The sequence below is a fragment of the Lampetra planeri genome, chromosome 30 (assembly GCF_965212315.1).
Source record: "Lampetra planeri chromosome 30, kcLamPlan1.2.h2, whole genome shotgun sequence".
Classification (NCBI taxonomy): domain Eukaryota; kingdom Metazoa; phylum Chordata; class Hyperoartia; order Petromyzontiformes; family Petromyzontidae; genus Lampetra; species Lampetra planeri.
In genome coordinates, this window is record NC_136136.1 from 7,816,059 (window position 1) to 7,839,204 (window position 23,146).

General features: G+C 53.7%; 1 protein-coding gene across 3 annotated transcripts in view; it reads right to left on the minus strand.

The window, feature by feature from the left end:
* Positions 1 to 23,146, minus strand: part of LOC144728911 (uncharacterized) — a 60,336-nt gene that overhangs the window by 9,986 nt on the left and 27,204 nt on the right. For 2 of the 3 annotated variants that reach the window (XM_078608653.1, XM_078608655.1), the window contains exons 9-11: positions 10,608 to 10,754; positions 7,011 to 7,229; positions 73 to 276 (exon numbers count right to left, since the gene is read on the minus strand). In XM_078608653.1, the coding sequence (XP_078464779.1) occupies positions 73 to 276; positions 7,011 to 7,229; positions 10,608 to 10,754 (570 nt within the window). The remainder of the gene's footprint in view (positions 1 to 72; positions 277 to 7,010; positions 7,230 to 10,607; positions 10,755 to 23,146) is intronic. The other variant, XM_078608654.1, reaches the window with a different exon arrangement.

The window sequence follows — 23,146 nt, forward strand, 5'->3', positions numbered from 1 at the left end:
TGCTGGCGGCTTAGCATTGTCTTTAAACTCTTGCTCAAGATGACTTGATAAGAGATAACACATCTCACTCACCGCACAAACCACGAGCTGGCGCCGCCACTGCTGCGCTTGGCTCACGATCGCGTCCCAGCGGCGGCTCAGGTTGACGGCGGCCGCCTGCAGGCCCTGCCGCTCGTCCGGGGACAGGGCCGGGCCCTGGCCGCTCAGGGCGGTGCGGCAACGCCCCAGCGCTGCCACCACTGCCGCCCTCCGCTGCCCGACCTCCTGGCACAACGCCTGGAAAGGGGCACGCACCAATCGTTTGTTTCAATTGTTGCTCGTTTGAGTATTTATTGGTTGATGGGGGAAAAAAAACTGTGGCGAGGGGGTCAGCCTGCCCGAGAGATGCGAAACCTCGTTTGACATCCCATCTTGGAAATCGAGTACGGTCTGGCGCGAGTAGAACGCGTGCCGAGGAGGCTCCACACGACTGGCAAACGCTCGCGTGGAACGTTGCGCAATAAAACATTCAAATGGAGCAGATGTGAAGCAATTTTATGAATTATCATTACACGTGGACAGATCCACGCTTCTAGATTTGAAGTTTTCGTGACTGCAAGGATTCATACTCTTAGGTTTTTTCGGTAAAGTCACGTAGGTAAAAAAGAAAAAATAAAAAATAATAGAATAAATAATGCTGCATCAGCAATTGTGCTGTGACGGTTGCACCTGAAGACGGAAGCTTGTGTTGCCTCCGAAACGTCGTGATTTATTATTTTATTTCTATTATTTCTTCTATTATTATGTATTTATTATTATAATTTTTTTCCTACGTGACTTTACCGAAAAAACCTAAGAGTATAGATCCATGCTTCATACGCAGCACGACTGATGTTGGGGTTGGGGGGGGGGGGGCTGCTCACTTGATTTCGCGTCACAGTAAGGTTTAAATATTTAAAACTGATGCACACCGCTCCAAGTGAAACGCGCGCGCGCATGCACAGAGACCTTCCTCCCCATTCCGCCTGGTCCGGCGACAGGTGTGCGCCGATAAGGTGTTTAATTTCACCGTATCACACAGCGGAAACAAGTCCGAGTGCAAAAGCTTAGGTTAACATTAATTCCCCAAGGGAGGTGACTGAGCTCTGCGGGGAGCTGCGCTAAGTGGTCTGCAAATATACATACAGCCTCCGCAAAAAAATATACTTAACTGTTTCCACAGCAACTCCCCATCGCCTATTTTAAACGCCGAGTTGTGTTTGGCGTTCAAGAAAACGCGGGTGCCGTCCCGCTTTGCGCGCGTAGCCAAAACCACGTTGCCCCCCACCCCCCTGAGTCACCTGGCCTGGCAAGGGCCACGAGCACCGGGGATTTAAACCCAAACCCGGTGGCCGCGCGCACGCCGGGCCGCCGTCGATGCGACGTTCCGCCGGCGTGAATTGAAATCGATTTAGCCCGGCGCATCGCGCGCCTACGAGCCTCGTTAGCATTCCGTGCGGTTTTTCGGCAGAAGTTATCTCCTGCGCGCGGCACCGCTGTATCTGCGAGGCCCGACACGGGAGCTTTGCCACCGCCAGCTCCTTGGCGCCGGAGGCTTCTTCCGTGGGTCATGCCAGACATCGGCGCCGTGACGTCACCCCTCCCGAGTGAACCTTAACCCTCGTGGGTCGGTGGCAGGCCTCGGATATTCCATGTCGTGGATTGGCCGCAGCGGCGGGCAAGGCGAGGTTTTAGTTACATTTTTTTCCCCTCCACCGAAAAAGCAGAAATATTAATTGAGAAATGTTATTTTTTTTATGGGACAAGGTAAACTGTTAAAAATTAATTTCCTTGCTCTACCAAAAATGTCATTGGATTTGCGCACATTCCTCATGTGTGCGCATGAATAATGGGAAACTAAAAATATTTCTTAAATATGCACAATTTCACACTTAACTAAGCAAAACTATTCCAATGACTTATTATGCAATTACACAGATTAATTTATTTCTAACACATGCAAACCATTGCCAATCTATTATATTACTTCTTGCATTTAAATTATTAGTTAAACAGACTTCACCAGTGAAGGGCCCTTAAGGTTACATCCGCTGTTCCCGGTACCACAACATGTTGAACAAATACTAATGTGATTTTTTTTTCAATTAGTTATTGCAGCTTTCGTTCCGTTAAATATTTTACGTTAACAGTCGTTCCGAGCAACCTCTCACAACCGGCTCGGCCATCAAAACCCGCGCGACCCATTCACGGTTAAAATAACGATCCATCTCACTCCGTCGGCGAGGCACGCACGCAGGCACGCACCAAGCCACTTAATCTTTTGAACCTGTGCCAATATTTTATCTAATTAACCAACAAAAGGGAAATAATTACAAGGCAGTATTTGCATGATCACCTTATATGGGGCTCAAAATGGCCAATTGTGTGAGCTCGCGCTCACAGCCGCAGCCTAATGAACTACTGCGCGCTAATGAAGTTCGGGGTATCCGCGCTCATCGCCACGGCCGCTAACGAGCTGCACCCTCGCGGGGAAACGATGACCACGCCGCAAACGCCTCGCTCGAAGCCCAGCTCCACGCCCACGGACGTTTGCTGCTCATGCGGGCATCGAGGCAGTAGGTGCTCACCTCGGGTTGACGGTTCTCGTGTCGAGTATGCACGTTCATTAAAATGAATTCGTAAATTGTGTGCCGCCCGCGCGTTATTTTTATTTTTTGTCCGAGGTAAGTAAAAGTACAAATAAAAAAAACAATAAAATAAAATGTAACTGAAGCCCAGTCAGCCGAAACGTCAAATTCTCCCATCGCCTTTCATTAAAAATAGAACATTCTTCCCAATTGCTTTTTGATTAACTTATGTACGGTCGCTGGAGCAGCAACAGTGCATTATACGCACACACGCGGTGCACACGTCTGCGTGTGCGCCTATATTTTTGAACGGGCGTGTGTATTTGCGTACGCGTGGCTCCCTATGGACCTTTATACAAGCCGCCCCCCCCCCCACATACACAACGGCACGTGTTGTTTTTTTGCGAAGAATAACGCCACGAACGCTGCATCTCATTTGCGGCGGTGCGGCCGAGGTGGTGGCGGAGGTGGCGGCGAGGGGTCGCGGGCCATTACAGTGGGGGCGTAAGCACACTCGTTCAAACCGCGTTACATAAAAATGACATAACAGTCGCAAACAGCGAGGGAGGAGGACTACTTGACCGTCGCATCAAAGTCATACGCGAGAAGCGCCGTGTCTCCTAAATGAAAACAACAGCCGCTTGAGCGACGGTGAATGCATTACTGCATTGCGTGAACCGACAATGGCTAACCCCTTCAGCGTCCCCCGCGCAAGCCGCAACAGACCCGTTGATGGGAGTCAGCGTGAAGCAAGTCCGGGTGACTGACGATCCAACGCTCACCAATTCACCGCAGCCGCTCGCTCACCGGCGGCCGGTCGCCTCCCTTTTTATCGCTCCTTTATCGCGATTACCATGGCTACTTTTTTGCTGTGAAACTCACTCGTTGATTCCTCCACCTGAGTCGAGGACTCTGTCCATCAGACCCGACTGTTTCGTCTCACCCACACTTACGGTCGACAACACAACCACCCACGCACACACGCACGCACACACGCGCACACACGCACACACTCACCACACTGCAGCCCCCCCCTCACCTCTCTTTCTGCTTCTTCTCTTGCACTGCTCCCCCCCCCCCTTCCCTTTGGCAATTCCCTCCCAACGTCTCTTTTCCCAAGTTGATAGAAAATAAAACCTTGCTCAATTCAAGAAAAACGTATTCGCTCTCACATCTATGGCAGCATTGATAGCAGTGCCGTTTTTTTGCTGTCCGCTTGGCGTTCTGGGGGCCTTTGGGTTGTGTTAATAACCCGGTGATCCGAGTTCAACCCAACCAAGGACAAGCAATGGGGACTCGTCAAGCACCATGAAATTCATGGCTGAGTGAACTAAGGAATTGTATTTCCTTTGCATTTGTTTCGTCTCGTTTGTACTTTTTTACATTTGTTGCCCACAACCCCCCCTCCCCCGCTCCTCCATGCTCCGTCAGCCTAAGCGTAAGATTAGGACAGCTCCAATATTTTTGACGCACATTTCACATTTAAGACGTGTTCACGGATGTGGGTCATTGTCCGTATGATATCATGAAGTGGCATTTTTTTTTGTTTACCCTGGCAGACTGTCGACCAATTAGGACTGCAATTCAGATGGAAATCACTCGTCTACTTTTCTTGCCAAAGGAGAAAGGCTCGTAAAATACCGTGGCGGCTGTCGTACTCGGGCGGAATTACATTTTCTGTCCACGCTGGGATGGTGAATTCATTTGAGTGTGCGTGCGTGTCAAACACGTAGCTGTGCTACACAGTAGGGGGCACAGGTGGCACAGTCGGGGGCACAGGTGGCACAGTCGGGGGCACAGGTGGTGCATCGGCCAAGCCATGGCACCTAGGTCTGTCCCGTGACCTCCCGCCAGCGGGCGTTCGACACTTAACGTGGCCTGATCATTCACGCAGTCTGGCACAAGCGCCATGGTGAATGACGGTTGTTGTTGTGTTAATAACCCGGTGATCCGAGTTCGACTCTCGTTCAGGGCCATAAGTCGACTTGGTCGGAAATGTGTACCTGGTGCGGTGTGTAAACATCGTCACTGGGAGACAAAGGCAGTCAGGCGTGGTGCTGGCCACCCACCTCCTCGTGTACCGTGCCAGCCTTCATAGGCGCTCGCTAACAGCCCTTGCCACAACAGTCTGTTCAGGCTACAAAGGAAATGTCAAAATTATTTAGAAATTTTCGTCATGAAGTCACCCAAATTGTAGAACTTTCCATGAGCATATAATTTACATAACATTCTCATGAAAAATAAACCAGCTGTTCTCAGAAACGCCTCCACCCGACACAGACAATTAGTATGGTTTGTCACAAGAACAAAGCGTGCCAATTTGTGACGACATCAGCACAACGGTTGTGTTATAGAACAAACCCACAGCATTCACAAGTGAGTATGCCACTTTGCTGGTGATTACAACCAGAATTAATAGGCGATTGCCAGCACTGTGAAGATGTCTTTCCATTTTCTGGTCTTAAATGGAGTAAGGTTAGCACGGTTGGCCATGTACGTATGGTGCGAAATAAGTTCAACACGCATATATACCTACAAGGTGATTTCATCACTTTGTACCTGCAAGTGAGTAAGACCCAGGGGGATGGGGTGGGGGGGGGGGGTCCATGTTTTCAACCTAACCAAAATAAATATCAGTTGCAAAAGCAACGAATGTGCGTGTATCGTCGATGAATCGCGACAGCCCTGCCGCCCAGCCTCGTTCCACGTCAAGCGTAGCCGGACCGCGGCTCCAACATCGTACGTGCAAGGAAGGTTCGCATGCTACCGAGGCTTGTCCTGTAATTCCAAATTTCTCTACGAACCACAACATTTAATAATCTGCCAAGTCAATAGGAGCGACCTTGCAAACCAAGCCTGCAGGCACAGCCCTAATGAAACATTGAGGAACAGAAAGCCGTGGAAGGGGAAGAGAGGGGGGGCCCCATTTAGCTCATAAATCTCAACAGCAACGTGGATCAAAAAAGCTACGGCACTGTGCTTTGTGCCGGCAACATGGATTATTGAGATGCCCGCAAGAGGACATCTGGCGGTGGTGTCGAGAGCGACGGCCTTCCATCGCCGGCCCGGAAAGCATTCTGCATGTGCACACGTACGCGGCACATACGCGCCTGTAAGAAGAAACAGGGTCGAGACTGCTTTAATGCACAGCAAGGCTCGGTGAAAATAGATCTCATCTGCAGGTGGAATCCCGTTCCCACCGGAGATAAATCACAGTGGTGAGACAGGAATGCATTAAAACAATCCTGCGCACCGATATTCCGTATACAGTTATGGCAATAATAATTCCAGAAAACCAGAGAACCTGAAGAAAAACCCATGCAGAACAGTGGGAGAGTATACAGACTCTACACAGACGCCAGAGTCAGGAATGGAACCCAGGTGCTTCTCGCTGTGAGGCACTGTACCATCCTGGTCGTGCTACAGTTTTCAGAGACACCACCGTGATACCACCCCGCTGCTGCACGGCTCTCCGGCGAGTTCGACTCGCGCTGTGTGTCGTTTGGCATGATGTCCGACGTTTTGCTCCAGCATCTGGGAGCTTCTGAAGCAAACTGAAATTTCAGATTCTTTAAACGGTGTACGAACAGCTCGTGGAGCGAAACGTCGTGCAAAACAACACGCGGTGCGCGGCCTAAAACACGCCGGCGATGTTCGCAAAGACGTCACGTGACGCTCGATGTCAGTGCAGCTGGGTGCAGTTCGGCCCGGGTCACAAGGTCACACACGAGATCGAACCGTGAGGAGCGCGATGCCCCAAAGCAGCACGTGCGAGATGAGCTCGCCCACGCCTATAGCATGTATCTAATTTACAGTGACATGAGAAAAATGTGGCGTTGTATCTCAAATTCCCTCTGGCCGCACATGGAGTTTGATTGAATTTTTTCTTCTTCTGCCGGACTCATGTTATGTAGCATCCCCAGCAAAACACACACACACACACTCGGAGCGCTGAACTTAATACGCGCAATTGACATTTTATGGGCTCAAGGGTGCGAGCAGTTAGTAACATTTAATTGAACCGAGTTCATAAATTGTCCCAACGTGGCAGCAATTAGCCCCGTGTCCTCTCCATCCCAAAAAAAAATCCTAACGAAGCACCCGGAGCCAAAGGCAATAGATGGTGCGCAATGACAAGCAACGATTGTTGTAATCATTAAAGCTATTTTAAAAAATAAATGACAAACTCCCATCCTCGGCGCCATTACGTGCTGCGCAGCGGCGGTGTTTGTTCACTCGCACGGCCACGGCAATGCGGCACGTGACATTGCCACGCAAGCGAGCGACGAAGATGATGACCAAGACGACAACGACGGTGGCGGTGTTTCGGATGACGCGGCAGGCAGGCCAAGCCATCGCCACACGCTCCCAATATCCTGCGCACCACCAGCCGTGCCGTCGTACCTTGAAGGCATCGAGTCGTTTCGTCGGGAGGTCTCGGCTCGCCGGGGCCTGCAGGAGGCACGAGTTAAAGATGAAGAGCTCCGTCTCCCGGAGCCAGGCCCTCAGCTCCCGGATCTCGTCCTGCAGCGGCGGAGGAGGAGGCGGCGGCGGTGCGGGCCGAGGCCCCGGGGGGACTCCGCCCCCCTCGCCCTCTGCTGCTCCGCGTCGCCCCAGCCATGCCTGGGAGACAGACAAGCCGACTTTATCCGTCAGCGGAGAGGCTCCCCGAGGAAGCTTTCATTGACCCCTCTTGTAGTACCGAGACGTGAGCGGCCTGAGCGATCTCTTTCCCTTTTTTTTCTTTACTTACCAGGGCCAACAAATTCATATTTCGTGTTACTCATGTTACACGCGACTTGAAAAAAAAAAATCACTCGATTTTATTCACCGTGATTTGTATATCCAAGATCAAATGCCCCGCAAAGTTTTTCAAATGTACAATTTTTTTTCCAAGATACAAAAAAAAAAGAGGTAATGTAGTCACCACCGGAAAAATATCATCCTCAAAATTACCCTTTGAAATTAATATCACTCCAAATGCCGCGGTTAATACCAAGCACAATTACATTCCACTCCAGTTTGACTTTTAATCACGCTTGGCGTGCCAGCATTGGTGAATGAGCTCGGTGCCCAAACTATTCCGCTGGACCTTTGTTCGTGGCTGGGAGTGTGTGGACGCTTGTGCCCGGAGAAGGGTTGATTTTTCAATTTGTGCATGGCGAGAACCACCGGGCACAGAGGGAATAAAATGTCACGGGCTATTCGATTTGCCCGCATCTTATCCAGCACAGCAGCTACCGCTGTGAAAATACTGCATTTGGCTGTCAGCGCTGCAGATTGCCCGATCCCGGGGAAAACAAAGCTCCCCCTCGCAAGGTGCAGATCTCAGCCCGAAAAGCTGCCGAGAAGTCGGCGGTAATTGAATTCGCTGCCTCAAAGGCGATTCCTGTCCCCGACACAAAAAACGCACAACCCTTTTATTAAGGACCTGTCTGTACAAATATTGCTGCAACAAAGAGGAGCGCGGTTCTTATTGTGAACACGATCGGTCGACTCCTCGCCGCTCTGAGTTTCTTAATCAAAGAGCGCGCAGGCAGGATTCCCGCACCCGGTATCAGATCTCCGGGGCCGAGGCATTCCCGCGGTACCGTGCCTGGCGGGCCACGCTGAGCTACGGCGCACTGTATCCCGGGCCTGCAACTACGGCCGCAAATCACGACGGTCGGCACGCGTGAGACGAATAGCCAAGGGTGGGATTTTCAAATGTCGACCGCTCATTTTTTTTGCACGCAGACGCCGAGGCTCTTCTGTTGTAGCCGTCCTTGCCGCCGCTGTGTTATTCAATGTTGTGTCCGGGATGAGTCATATTTCCATCCCCCAAAGGCCGCTGGGTTTGGCTGATCAGCTGAACATTGCCATTAACCCTTGGCCACCTGCCTTGCGGACTTGCATGGGGGTGTAATCCCAGAGAAGGGGTGTGAGCGGCGCTGGGATTACGATGGCTCCCTGCCGCTGGGCTTCTCTCGTCGTTTTTTTGTGTCGACGCCGTGTAATGTGGGGCCCTGCGATGACCGTGCGGCAGCGATTAACATCAAACCCGTCGTCGTCTCCGTGTCCAGAGATCTCTCAGTTTCCTCGCCGCAGCCACCAACATTCTCAAGGCCCCTCTTTGTTGCGCACGTTTAATAGATTGCTCGGAAATAAACGCAGCCGCGTTCGAGCAAATGTTCTCTACGTGTCAGCAATATCAAGCCGACAGGTATGATTCACGCTCAGATCACCTGTAGAAAAATATATCTCCGAATTGATTCCATGACGCGCAATTGTGGCGCCGTGTGCGTGTATACGTGCGCTTAGATCCGCGTGAAAAATGACCGAGGCTCAGATTAAATTTTCCAGAGTCACATACGGGATCTCACCGCAAAACGCCCGCTGCTCCGGAAACGCAGCAGAGGTCCATTATAACGACATTATGATGAACTCCGCATAGATGTGTCACAGTGCCTTGTTTATAATACAATTAAAGCTCCTAATTAATTGCCTCCAATTTGAAATTCAAAATAATTCATTTAGCGGGAACCGTGCTCAGGGTTAGTCGAAACGGGGCCACGCAGCGTGGTGACGACGGACGGCAGAGTGCAAGCCCTCCCCGGGCGCCGTCGGCTCGACGCTGGGCGCCGTCGCAGGGAACAAAAAGGGCGCGAGGCCGAGAGCAAAGGGGGGGCGACCCGGCACGGGGGGACGCGGCACACGAACGTGCATCGCTGATGAGCGCCGGAAAAAAAAAAGAAAAACCCCACCAACAACGGGCGGCAGCCTGGTCGTTATATAAATAAATAACATCTCACTCCCTCGGTCCGAGCCGCTGGCGCACGGGCGGAATGCTGGGATCGTTAGTGCGCCCGCTCGCCAGCTCCCAGGTGAGCGGGCACCGTCACCGCATTCGGCACGAATTATGTTTGCGCGGTGTTCTGGTAGGGTGGGGGGGGAGGAGAGGGGAGCCCAGATTGTGTACGAAATTCCTTTTTGACAGCTTAATTTGGCGCACGCCCATTGTAATTTAAATTCCTTCTGCCAACGCGCGCGTGGAGGACCGTTAGAAACCTGCATTATGAGATTATGCCATAAGTGGAATGAGAGCCCAAGTAAATGAATTTGAAAAATTCAATTCCGCCCGTATCTGCAAACAGCGCCGGTGCACGTGTGCACTAGAGGCGTGCGTGGAAGTTTTACCTGGACAGAGTTTCTTCTTCTCCCCCCCCCACCCCCCTATCCGCGCGTGCGCGCCGAAGACGCGACGCGGCAAATCCCCAGCTCGCAGCGAAAATCACGAGCTGCGCCTGGAACATCTGCTCCCCATGTAAATGTGCAGAGGAGCACCTTCATTCAAGGATTCAGCCGATCACATGCGGTGGGGAGTGGGGGTGGGGGTGGTGGAGTCAGCTGGTGCACCGAGATATGAACCCATCGACCCAACTTCGATTCTCCGTCACGGCTCACACGAGTGGCAAGGAATATCGAAACCAGTCCTGGCTCACTCACCCTTTCTTAACCAACCTGCAATGTCCAGCTTGGTGAAGTATGATCAAACAATCCCATGGCAGTTATGGAATCGGGAGGCCTACTTTCATCAGTGGATTTATAAAAAGGGCAGTGAATAGTCATTATTATTATTATTATTAATTGACCACTTTTCCACTGGCACATCCGAGCCAAACCAGTGCCGGGGCCCTCCCCCTAGTATGGGTGGTTTTCCGTGACCTCAAACGATATCCGAATCTGGTTCGGGGCCACGCAGGGCCAGGGCTGACGACGCATCCATGATGCGTGACAACAGCGGAACGCCGCGAGGGCACAGAGTCACCGTGCCATCTACGGCGCGGCTCGTTGCGCGTGACTTCAGTGCCAAGGTTTGGCTCCTGCGGTGGAAAAACGAATTCCGCCGCCTCGCGAGAAGTGCCACGCCGGCCCGGCGCGGCTCGGCCGTACGGTGGAAAAAGCAATCGTCGGCCCAGAAACGTAGCGCCGGCCACGACAGCCTCGTTAGCGTTGGCGCACCTCCAGCCAGTCCCACTCCCCGGCCAGCACCAGCAGCCTCGCCTCCACGAGCGGCCCCAGCGACGGCAGCCGCTGCAGCAGTGCGGCCGCCCGCTCCGACAGCTCGCGCCTCCCGCGCTGCCACAGCCTCATCTCTCGCGAACATTTCTACGGGGGCAGTGGGCGGCGGAGGGGGGGGGACAGCGGCATCGGGGGGGATCAGCGTCGCCTTCACCTCTCCTTGCGCGCGCCCCCGCACCCCCGTTGTTTCTATCGCGGTGCCGGCATTGTTGACCGCCCGGCCGCTCCAGGTCGATGAATGCATCGTGCATCTCTCCGCCCGCCCGGCACGAGTCCACCCACGAGGGTATTGACGCGCACGTCGCACACGATCCGGTGAGTGATGGGAATACGCTTTGTACCGATGTCGTATGATTACGGAGCGGGGGTGAAAAAAAATGTTAAGCATTTCATTGACAGTTCTGGATCAATGCCAATATGAATGCATTATGTAAGGAAATAGATTCTCGGCAAAGCATTGACATTACGGCATGCCACTTTCATGACCTATGGGAGAGCCACGTGTCCGTGCATGATGAATCGGTGACATTTCTTGCACAACGCCAGATGCATTTTTTGGATGCTTTGTGGTTGTATTTGGATAAATAAAGATGCTGTGCTTTTTCCCCCCCTTCTGTCAATAAACATCACAAAGTGTGGGGGGGGGGAGAAATCCGTCTGTTTTTATCGTACGTGTTATTTTTTTTCACACTCGCTCACCTCCCAATTTGTAAGTAAGTGAAAGCTCCACTATTTATCATGCATTTTATTTGCACGGACGGTGGGGGGGGGGTTGCATTAGCATATTTCATGGCTCGTGCCAGTAAGAGAAATTATTCACAATAACAATGAAAATTCAAATGAAATGCCGAGGGAAGGTGGTGGCGTGGGGCATTCAAATTGATACAAATTGCGCCAGGTGCATCGCACCATGACTGTGGCTGTGATAATTGGGGAGGCGGCCTCGAGCCGGATAGCGGACGCCGTGCCAGCGCTGGAGGGAGGGAGGGCTTCATAAGGAGGATGGGGGGGGTTATGAGGTCACCGTGCGGTGGGGAGGGTTCGGTGGCGGTAATCAGATTCCAGGTCCTGCCACGTGGCCACGCGTCGCTCCGAGTCGCCGGCGTTGGGGATGGGGGGGGGGGCTCCCGGCACGTACCCGAGAATCCCGCCCAAGTGGCGGAGGTCCCGTCGATGACAGATGGATGCAGGTTTGCTTTTATTGCAGGATATAGAGCACGTGAGCAGGTATTTCATTAGTTTTGTGAAATGTGTTTGTTCAGCGTGAAACTTTACTGGCGCGGCAGGGCCGACCGCGTCCCCGAGTCTCCGCCACAGACGCTCCGCTCGAGCATTGCGGCACCAAGCAAGGGCTCGGACAAATTGCACGTGGCTGGATGTCAAAGGTCAAGGTGCAGCCCTGCGATTACTCGCTCACGCCCCTGCAGGTGCAGCAAGGGCATCCACTCCACAGCCGTCACTCTCCCAGATGGGCTTCGACCTCCATCCCCTTCGGCTGTCCTTCCATCACCAGTCTCGTCCACTGGCCTTAGCCGTCGGCCAGCACGTGAGAAATGCCACTTCCTTCCCTTTCGTAGCCATGAAGCCGTGACAACAATTTAATGGACTCATCTCTCCATCACGCTTGGGCGAGTGGGTAAACGTGAATTCTCGTAAGCCAGTTAGGATCTAACCTGGATCGTGCTTGGATGGGCAACTGCCATGAATAGCAGGTGCAGGGCTGAGTTAAGGGCAAGAGCGTACAGTTCAGTAAACTCCTTGGCTGTACTGAACATCTATGCTTCCTGCCTTTACCGACAAGCACTTACCGGCGTGAAGTATGGTCAAATTACTGCCGCAGCCCGTACGGCATGGAAAGGCACTCAAAAGGGCTGTGCATGTACAAATCCATAAATATACACGCACATACGCACGCACGTACGCACGCTCTGTGTATGGCACTGCCTCTCTTTCATCTCTCATAAGGCCTCCCAAGGGTCTAGCATCACCGGTAGATATCCATTTTACATATTACATTTGACGAAAATCGCTTTCTCAATAATTATTGCTTTTAACATCGATATTAATATTGACATCCGTTAATGACACGTTAGCTATTACAGGAAAAAAAAAATGCTACTCCCCTGCCAACGCCGGACATAATTCGGTAATAAATTACATGATGCAATTCCAGCAGCTGTGCATTGAATGCGAGTTTAATTTGAGAGGGGGGGAAAAAATCTATATTCATAAACCAAAAAAATGAGAAGGTAAATACTACACTGCCTGCACCTTAAAATGACTTCCACAATAGAAATAACAGCGGGTAATGTTCTCCGAGTACTTCGTAACCTTGCGACCGTCGGGGCGTCGTTAGCAGCGGCGGTGCCAGCTGTCTCAGAGGTGGAGCCTCTGCACCAGCGGCACGGGGGGGGGGGGGGGGGCACGGGAGACGTGGCCACAGCAACAACAGCAGCAGGGCAGCAGCAGGGCAGCAGCAGCAGGGCAGCAGCAGCAGGGCAGCAGCAGCAGGGCAGCAGCAGGGCAGCAGCAGCAGGGCTGAAGGATCACGGCAGGGCAGGCACGTTGAAGCACACGCAGGGGATGGCAGTGGTAAGCGGTCACAGGAGAAAGAGGGGGTTGCAAGGTGGAGAGATGGGGGCGGGGGGGGGCAAGGTAGGAGATCGGCGCAGAGCAGAGCACGGCTCCGCGGGGGGCGATGGCCTGATGGAGTCTCGACCCTGATAAAGTCCCAACCCTGATGAAGTCCGTGGGAGGGGGGTGGGGGAGGCAGGCAATGTGATGACGCCGGGGGCTTCCGTGATGGGATCTGGTTCGTGTTTACTCGACGGCTCCTGTGCTTGTTTGTGAGAAATTTAAGGATAATTAAAATTCCTACAAGGGTAGGTTTTCTGTTTTTTGTAGACAAATGCGGTAATATACTGCCGACTAGGGCAACATATGATCACGCGATATTCTGTTTCCGTATGTCAAAATGCAATTAATGTATTTATAAAACGTCTACGGTATTGCTGATGTATTCAAAGTGCTTAATTTAAATTGCAATTATTATTCGACGATGGAGTAGAGCGACGGTGCAGTGGTAAGAGCACTGCTCTAGAAACCTGGCATTGGTTGTTCAATGCCTGCCCATGGTTAACATGAGTGGCGAGTGATACCCAAACCGGTATGAAGGTGAAACCAACTACAATGAAAGACACGTCATGGGAAGGCCTTAATCTAGCAGTAGATCGACAAAGTAAAAGTGGCTTCTGCTCAAATGAAAATTTCGGCAGTGCCCATCTCCCATTTATAGCCACGAGGCAGTGTTGGAAATTTCACATTTAAAAAGGAAAATGCGATTACACAATCGGAAATCATGGTTTTAACGCTCGGCCCTCAGAGCCGACAGGGCGCCAAACAAAGGGAATCCGAACCATGCTGCTCCGCTCCCGTCTCACCGAGCGCAGTAGACTTATTAAATCCCCTTTATTGAACGCGACTGCATCAGCATAGCGTGGAGCCGCACGACACCCCGCAGGTGTAAGCAATGGACCCGGGGTGGAATCGCGTTCCCTGGGCGTGCACATCAATCGGCGGGCGCTAAGCAAGCGTGGCGGGGCCCGTGATGGAGCAGCTGTCAGGCCCTCCCCCTGATTAGGACCGCAAGTGCTGCTTGCCCGAGTCTTTAAGCCGCCCGTGTCAAGGTCAAGACGGAGCCACGCGGGCCAACGGGGGAGAGTGGAAGCGCCGCGGCGTAATTGGCCGGCGGCGCGCGATCCGCCGTCGTCGTTACGAGACGAGGGAAACCGGGCGCCTCTCGCCACCAAGGGGAGCCGCCGCCACCTCTTCCCTTTCCCGCGCCGACTCGCCGGTGACGGCGGTGGCGCGACGATGACGGGGGGGGGGGGGGGGGCCCGCCGTCACGCCGGAGGTGTCGGTTCCCGCGGCGTGCCCGTGCCAGCGCGCGCGGTTTATATTTTCATTTGGGTGCCCTTGTTCTGGAAGACTGCACCAATTTCGGTGCCAGATTGACCGCTTTCAAAGGTCTGCCACCTCGCGTTAGCCAGCCAAGCGCACCAGCGGGCAAGACGGATCGCAATCTCTGGCGGTCACAGCCATCGGCGGCTGGCCACGGTGTCTTCCGCCTACAGTCACGTGCCTTTGCTTTTCTTTGCTTGCCAAAAATGGGCGTCGGACATTGACATGCTGGAGATGTACAAGCAGATGCTGGTTGCCTTTAAATCTGACAACTTCTAATTGTCAATCTTCATCAGACAGCATCGAGCTCAAGGGGTTTTTCGCGGCGCAGCGTCATGACCCCCACCCCACCAATTGGACAATAAACCACGCGGGCGCCCCTATATGCCGGGCACCGGCGGTTCGGTTGGTTTCAAAATTTGAAGAGTGAACAGAGAGGAGGGGGGGGGGTGAGTCAAGGGCCCGGTCAGGTGGGCGAGCGGCTTCCTGGGCAGGATGCGAGCCTCCGCCACTCCAATCGGGAGTCCATGAGCCCCACTCGAGGCCGGCTTTCCTCCTCTCCGGCAAAGACTTAGTGGATGTGACGGAAGATTTAGTACTCGGCTCTTCAGGGTGATCGACTCTGGCAGCTGTGCTGTACGTTGTTATGGAGCGCGGCCGCTTCGCGCTCTGCTCGCCTGCTCCGTCAAGTTGACGGCGCCGGGGCACGAGGAGGAGACCAACGGAGCCCTCGACCGCCCCGCAGCACAAAAAAAGCAGCGACCTTCATCCAACGGGCGTCACGATTTACGCGGAGCGTCGACCACGGAGCAACAACCCCCCCCCCCCCCCCCGGTGGTATTTTTAAATCGTGGCAAGCACGAAGCACGGCTAGCCCCAAGATCCGCTTTTACAGTCTCATCGAAGAGCCGGGAAACAAGAAGAGGCTCCTGGTGTTGCTTACATCAGCTGCACTATTGACGGGCGAAACATGACTGTTCGACAGACGATGGAAGAACAAAAAAAATCCAATCCCCTGGGAAGTAAATTTACGCAATCAAACAGAAATTAGTTGTGAGGTGTAAGGCGCGAGGGACCACCCACCCCCCTCCCCTCCTCCACCCCCCTCCCCTCCTCCACCCCCCCCCCCGCCTCCCCCCCGCCCCCGGGAGGCCTGTAGACAGTTTCTCTCCCTATGTGTCAAAACATTAGGGGGTTGGTGATAATTTGCCAAGTGAAATCGTGCGCGCCAACCACCCACCCACCCACCCACTCGTCCGCTCGCCCGCCCGCCCGCCCGCCCGCCGCGACGAGAGTCTCTCTGGCCATCGGCGGAGGCGCGTTGAATCGACGTTGCCGATAATGAGCAGAACGCTTCAAGCCGGGAGCAGCGCAAACGATCGGCGCAGGATGCGGGCTGCGCTGCCTCCGCCGAACCCACACTCGCTCGCTCGCCTAGCGCGCCGCGGCGACCCCACCTCGGCTTGCCGCCCAAGCTGCCGGCAGCGGCCCACACCAAGAACTTCGCTGGAAATTCGACCACTCGGCCTCTCCGTTGTTTGTGGCACCCAGAGACACGTGGGCGAGGGACGGAGGGCTCAATTCGTTTTCTGGATCGGAAGGCAGGAGTTGTGTTCATGCCGTTACCGGATGACGCACTGCACTTCTCGGCCAGGGGTGGCCAGTTTGATGCCATCTCCAGGTGATTTAGGAACCTTCCAATGTTGGAAGGTTCTTAAATCCCTCCAATCACCCCCGTGCCCTCCCCCCCACTCCCATCCACCCAACAGCAGCATAAATAGGTTCACCGCGGTCGGTCAATCGTCGGTTCGTGCATGGTGGGATCAAGTGTGGGCAACTCCAACCTATTCCAAGACGTCCGGCTAGCATGGAAGAGGAGGCCAAAACGATCCCCTAGAGGGGCCCCCTCTCGAGCTCCTTCCAGTGGGGGCCTTTCTGTCGGCAGTGGCGTGAGTGAGCAATTCCAGGGGCTGCGCCGTGGCATCCTTTATGCCTGCCAGTTGTATAAATTCTGCTCGAAAAATGCCAGCAAAGCGGCCTTGTCGTATGTTTATTTAATCTCTGCTCAGGGAGCTGCCGGTGAAACGGGGAAGTGAGGCGATTGAAATAACCGCGCAGAGAGATGGACACTTCCACAAAACAAAATATTAAATGCTCAGCCCCGGAGAAAACACCGGCCTGCCGACAACCACCACCACCACCACCACCCACCCACCAAAGCCGCTACACAGCAGAAGACCCGGAGGTGTTTTTTTTAAAATATTGCTTGTTGTGCATGACTACACCGCTAAAAGCATTTTATTAACTTTATACATTGCTGTATTGTTCTTTCTGCTGTAAATAACATGACATCTTAGGAAAACTGCATGCAAATTGTGTTGCTAGACCTCACAATAAAATTATAGAAAAAACATGAAAGTTGAATTTTTTTTTACAAAAGCACTTATCGGCAAAATAAAAACACGGACGAATGTCTGCGAAGCCTGGCAGGGTGGCGCGCGTAGGCACCGTTATTGCGCCGTGTGTTTTTAAAGACTATTTATATTTGTCTTGGGGAAATGGGGGATTGAGGGCGACGGTGAAAGCAATAACGCCAAATTAATTGAATTCTTTGACTTTTGGAGTCAAACAAGGGAATTTAGTGCACTCGGAGCTCGGGGAGGTGAGGTAGAGGCCTCGTTTGTCAGGTACGAGCAACGCCGGTGCCGCCCCCCCCCCCCCCGCTGCCCCCCTCCCCACCACGGAGCAAGGTGAACCCTGGTGCCGACTCGCGACCATCTCCCACAAACAGAGAATCCATCTTATCTCAATACCCCGCGTGCATCTCCGAGGGAATTTTTTTTTGTTCCACGCGCTATACCTTTAATTACCTGCCTGACTGGCTGTAATGTTAGTAGCGGCCTTGATGTACGATTCAATCTCGTTCTGACACCGAATCACAGCATGACCCCACCAATAAATGAGATGACAAGAGTCATTTTTTCCCCCCCCCCACAGCAATTTATATGCATGAACGACTTCAGTTATTATACTTTTCTGTCTTAATCAGTACGGTCTCGCCAGTCATTACGCGCGTTACCCGTTTGAACGTCCACTCCCAATCGGTTTTGTTTTCGGCCCCGGACGGCTCGCGCCCAGAGTTCAGCGTCACACGCCATCGCTCCAGACTTTGCGCCGTATTTGTTCGCCGCCTCGGCGTGGAACAAAACGCACGCATGCACGCACGAACGCACGCACGCATGCACGCACGAACACACGAACACACGCACGCGTCTTCCCGGAGTTGTCGCCGCATCCGTGGCACTTCGCTCCCCTCTTGGGCCGGCGCTGAGCGACGCTTTGATTGTGCCCACCCGCTCACAAAGGCTCAGGGGGCGGCAGTCGCGTCTCGGTGCCGTGAGCGGACGAGGGAGACCGCTCGCCGCCGCAGCCTCGTTAAAATAGTCAAGGTTCCGGGAAAAGTCCGGAAGGTGGCAGGTTCGTTCAGACGGCCAGGTCGGCGATGTGAGGGGGGGGGGCGCGCGGTGGCGCAGTGGTGCGCACGCCGCAAAATAGAGCCGCCGACTCGAGTTTTTTTATTCCAGCGACGGGTAAGATCAGTGGCGAGTGATATCCGACCTGGTCTTGCGCATCCCCTCTCAATCCCCCCCCCCCCCTTCAAAAACCCGCGCTGATCCAACGTGGTGAAGCATGGTCAAACCACCCCCATGACAGACATGGTATTGGAGGAGCCTATATCTAGCAGTGGATAGACAAAGGGCTGGTGAAGACCAAAAGATTTAGAAAGAAATCTCATAAACCATCTAAATTCCATTTGTAAGAGGCATTTATCTCATTGTAATTGGATTTTAGTTTGGTTCATTTTCCCAGGGTTGTGCGTTCAGTCAATTCCCATTCCTCAAAAACTTTAACAACGCTCCTCAGAAGATTCCATCGCACGCAAGAAGCTAAATGACGGGCCTACCAATTAAACAACGTGCCCCGGGCCATTTCTCAAACTTAACCAACAAATATTGAGTGTCGGTGCACGAGCCGACACTCAATATTCAGCAGTCGCCCGCTTCTGAGCATTCCCGGCCATGTTTACCACCCCACCCACACCACCCCACCCACACCACCCCACCCACACCACCCCAGCCACACCACCCCAGCCACACCACCCCAGCCACACCACCCACCCCACCCACACCAACCCACCCCACCCACACCACCCCAGCCACACCACCCCACCCACACCACCCCACCCCACCCCACCCACACCAACCCACCTACACCACCCCACCCACACCAACCACACCACCCACACCAACCCACCCACCCCACCCACACCACCCCACCTACACCACCCCACCCACACTAACCCAAACCACGCCACCTCACCCCCACCTACACCACCCCACCCACACCACCCCACCCAAACCAACCCAAACCACGCCACCCCACCCACACCACCCCACCCACACCACCCCACCTACACCACCCCACCCACAATAACCCAAACCACGCCACCCACCCACACCACCCCACCCCACCCCACCCACACCAACCCAAACCACGCCACCCATATCTACCACGCCACCCACACCGCGGGGAGGAGCCGGGGGTAAAATCAACTATCCTGATTGCATTGGCACGCGTCCACACTGTGACACGGCTCGCCGGCAGTGGCACGAGCCGGCGGGGAGGGGAGAGGAGAGGCCGTCAAAGTCCCCTCGAGGCGACAATTTCGAGGCGCTGCTCGAACGGCCGCGTCGCGACGGTGTCCAGGAAAAACCCCAGGGGCTACCTGGGGGGGGGGGGGGGGGGGGGGGGGCGCTCATTCAAAGCTACCGTCACAGAACACAGTGCTTTACATTCACAAGATGAACCCTGTTGTGGGGGGAACCCCGCTCAGACTGACCGCTTACATTTGTATTCTGTTCAATTCATATTCTCGTTTAATTTTGACGATTTTTACGAGTTTTGTGAAATGTTTTGTCCTGCGCGTAATGAAACGGCAAAGTGATTACGTGCGACACCAAGTGCCAAGTGTGTCTCGACGCTTCTTGATAAGACGTAAAAAAAAACTCGCAGCAGCCGCCACCGTGTGCGCTTAAATATTTCAGCAGTGATCACCACGTCACCGCGCTGGATTTTATGATATCCACATTCCCGGGCTATGGGTCACAAAGGTGTGGGGGAACAGGATAAAAAGTTACACCATCCGAATGTTCGGCTTGTTAAATTAAACAGAAAACGAGCAGAATTAATGCAAAACTCATTAAAAAAAAATGCCACCAACAATGGGGGGAAATAAAACAAACAGAAGCTGCGCGGTCATTGCGAATGCCCTTACACGTGCGACGATGGCGCTACGCACGAGCTTTAATGTCGCGGGCATCTGCAATGGAAATCCAATTGACAAGCGCCAGTTAGCGCGTAGCTGCCGTTTAATGCTCCATAATCAACGCGCTCTCCGACCGCCGGCGCTCGTAGACAAGGCCAACGACAAGCCCCCACGCGACGAGTGAACATCCGCTCGGATGGACCCGATCGTGCAGAAGTGACAACCCCGCCGCGATGCGTGGACGCCGCCTTGCTCGAGGTCGTAGCATTTCGCGCACCAAACGCCGCAGAGCGAGCCGCCTCGCTTCTCCTAAAGGAACCCCCCACGCATCGTTGGCGCAACAAATTGAAGATGTGCAGCCCCAAAAGCCATAAAACACACGGACAGTTTTGCACGAATATTCGAGCTGCCAGCTCTCCCAGCTGGATCTCATTATCCGAGATATTTCTGGAGAGATCAGCTCCAGCCAGAGGCTGCTATCTAAACCCAGCAGTTCAGCCACGAGAGAGAGAGAAAAAAAATCACTTTCAAAATGAAAGGAAGGAAGGGGAGAATGGCAAGAAGGGACCGGCGGAAGAAACAAGGGGAGGGAAAAGAAAATAAAAAAGAGAGAAAGACAGAAAGGAGGGCAGTGGAATTGCCTCTCTGATGTAATCTGGGGCTTGAAGGAAGCAGGTTGCCTGGGAGATGCAGGCATACAGGAACGAGCAGAAATCAATCGCGCACAGCCCCCGGCGCCGGCTGCCCCTGGGGGGAGGAGGGAGCGCGGGCGTGAGTGTGCACACAGCAGCAGCAGCAGCAGCGCCGCGCCTTTGTTAACGCGCAGAAATACCGGGGAATTAGCGCAGCCGCGGCGAGGCGAGGCGTGCCACCACCAATCCGGGGGTTGGTTTTGGGGCCTCGCTCGATGCGAGCTAAACAGTTGCAATGGAGCCATGCATGAGGAGAAAACGTGATGGATAGGGTCAGGGTTCAGGATATGGTAAGAGGCTCCTCCAATTGGCTACAGCAATGTGCCTCACGGCAGCAGCAGCGGCATTTTGCGCTACACAGCGCCCAGAACACCACAAGTTGCTCGGTGTTTCAGCCGAGTGGTCAATCGCTTCGACGAATTCCTGTCCATCTACAGGGGGTTGTTGGGCCGTAATTCGCCACACTAGACAGTGCGGGTTGGCGAAGGTGTGGTGCGAAGATATGGAAGCGTAGAAGTACAGCACAATAGATTTTTGCTGCACTGCCCCCCCCCCCCCTCTGCAGCCAATGACGTTATTCCACTTCTAGGAAAATACAAGCAGCCGAGTGCTTCGTCTGGGCAATCAATTACTTGCATTGACTAATAAATTTGTAAATAAATAAATGTATTAGCTGCACACAAATTGAAATCTTGCAGGCAGGCTGCACGCTACTTGTTCTTTTCAAGATGCTCGCAGACACAGGAAAACAATTTTGAGCCAAATTAAATTCAAACCTTAATGGTATCTCTCTTGATGGTGATGATCGGTGAAGTGAGGCTTCGCCTCTCCACTCGGCCACCGGTTGAGAGATTTCTCACGCGTGCCGCCCGCCTGCCCACCCCGCGCCGCGCCATGCCGGTCCGGGCTGGGCATGAGAGCAAGATGGATCGGTCTTGCCTGGCCACAATGCCAAGCTTCCCCCATCGCATCATGCCTCACTGTCAGCCGTGAAGAGAACGGTGGTCAAAGAGGCAGACTCCCCACCCGGACTCGTGACCCGACCTTGAAACGAGAACACGGTGTTCCGCCCTCGAGGACAGTCAAACACCACCGGCAAAAATCGGCGAAGCAGCGGAGGGTCCGTACAGCGTCGGGCCTGCAAGAGCATCATGGGGGGGAGGGGAAGCCTCTCGACCTCCGTACACAAACTCCATATTTGCCACTTAAATATTCTGAAGTTCAGAAGGTTCAAAAGTTGATTTCCCGACGAAAGTCAAATTGAGCTGTACAGCTCTTCCTACTCGGGAAACCAAGAATTTCCACAATTATCTATATTCACCCTTGATACTTTCCGATGTCAACTGGGCCTGTGTTTAAGGGAGTACGGAGAGTGGAGGTCTCTCCTCTGACCCCAGACTCGAGACCCTCCCACACGAGCCGAGAGGCAATGACATTTATAGCTAAAGGTGCAGCCCTGCAAATATACCGCTCATCACACCGCTTATGGTGGAAGGGCCTTCACCACAAGTGTGTATTTTGGCCTACTCTTCCACAATGGGCCAGACATTTTTTGGAAGAGTGGGAAGTACCCACACTTTACGCCGCCGCACACAACCGGTCAAATTACTTACTGCGGTGGACTCGTTCACAACGTTGCGTCACTCGAACACTTTTGAGCGAGAGCAGAGCAGCGATCCGCAGCGGGCTGCGTCCGTGGGCTCGGAAATGTTGCAAAAATAAAACTCCCGGCTCGGCGGCTCCGTGTTTGCCGATTCAATCACCGAAGCCGTTCGGGTTGGCGTGCCCCAGGCTAACGATCAAAGGAGGAGGGGGCAATGCGCCTCCTCTCCCGCGGACGTCAGACGTCGCGTGACAGCCTCTCTCCGGCAGAGGAGCGGCGCACGCAGCGCCACGGGCCGGCGCTCGAAATATTACGAGACAGATGCGACGAACGTGGGCTCAGGCACACGGTCGTTATACGAGTAGGCCCCACGACCCACACCGTCGATGCACCTGCATGACGGTTCGCGGAGTGTTCGGTAACGCGAGGTTTCAACATCAGCCTCATGGCTAGCTGGATTGGAATTTGATTTTGAATTTCAAAACACCCCCGTCTGGCTTTTGTTCTGAGCTCGTGCTGGCAAACGTTTAGTGCGGTGAAGATATGATCGTGATGATACTGGTGTATTTCAGCAGCCATGTGTCACTCCGCTGCTGGATGAAGGCCTCCCAATGCCATGTTAGTCTTGAGGGTTGTTTGATCGTACTTCACCACGCCAGTCAGAGAATTATTTTGGTGAACAGAGGGCAAGCCAGGACCGATTCAGATGCCACTTGCCGTTGGTGTTAGCCGTGCCTAGGAATCAAACTCTGGTCGCCAGATTCAGAGCGCAGTGTGCAAACCACTGTGCCTGTGCACAAGGCCCTTCACGTGTGCGTGTGTACGTGCGTGTGTACGTGTACGTGCGTGTGCGTGTGTACGTACGTGCGCGAGATCGTTAGTGTTTGCGAGTAGGTCT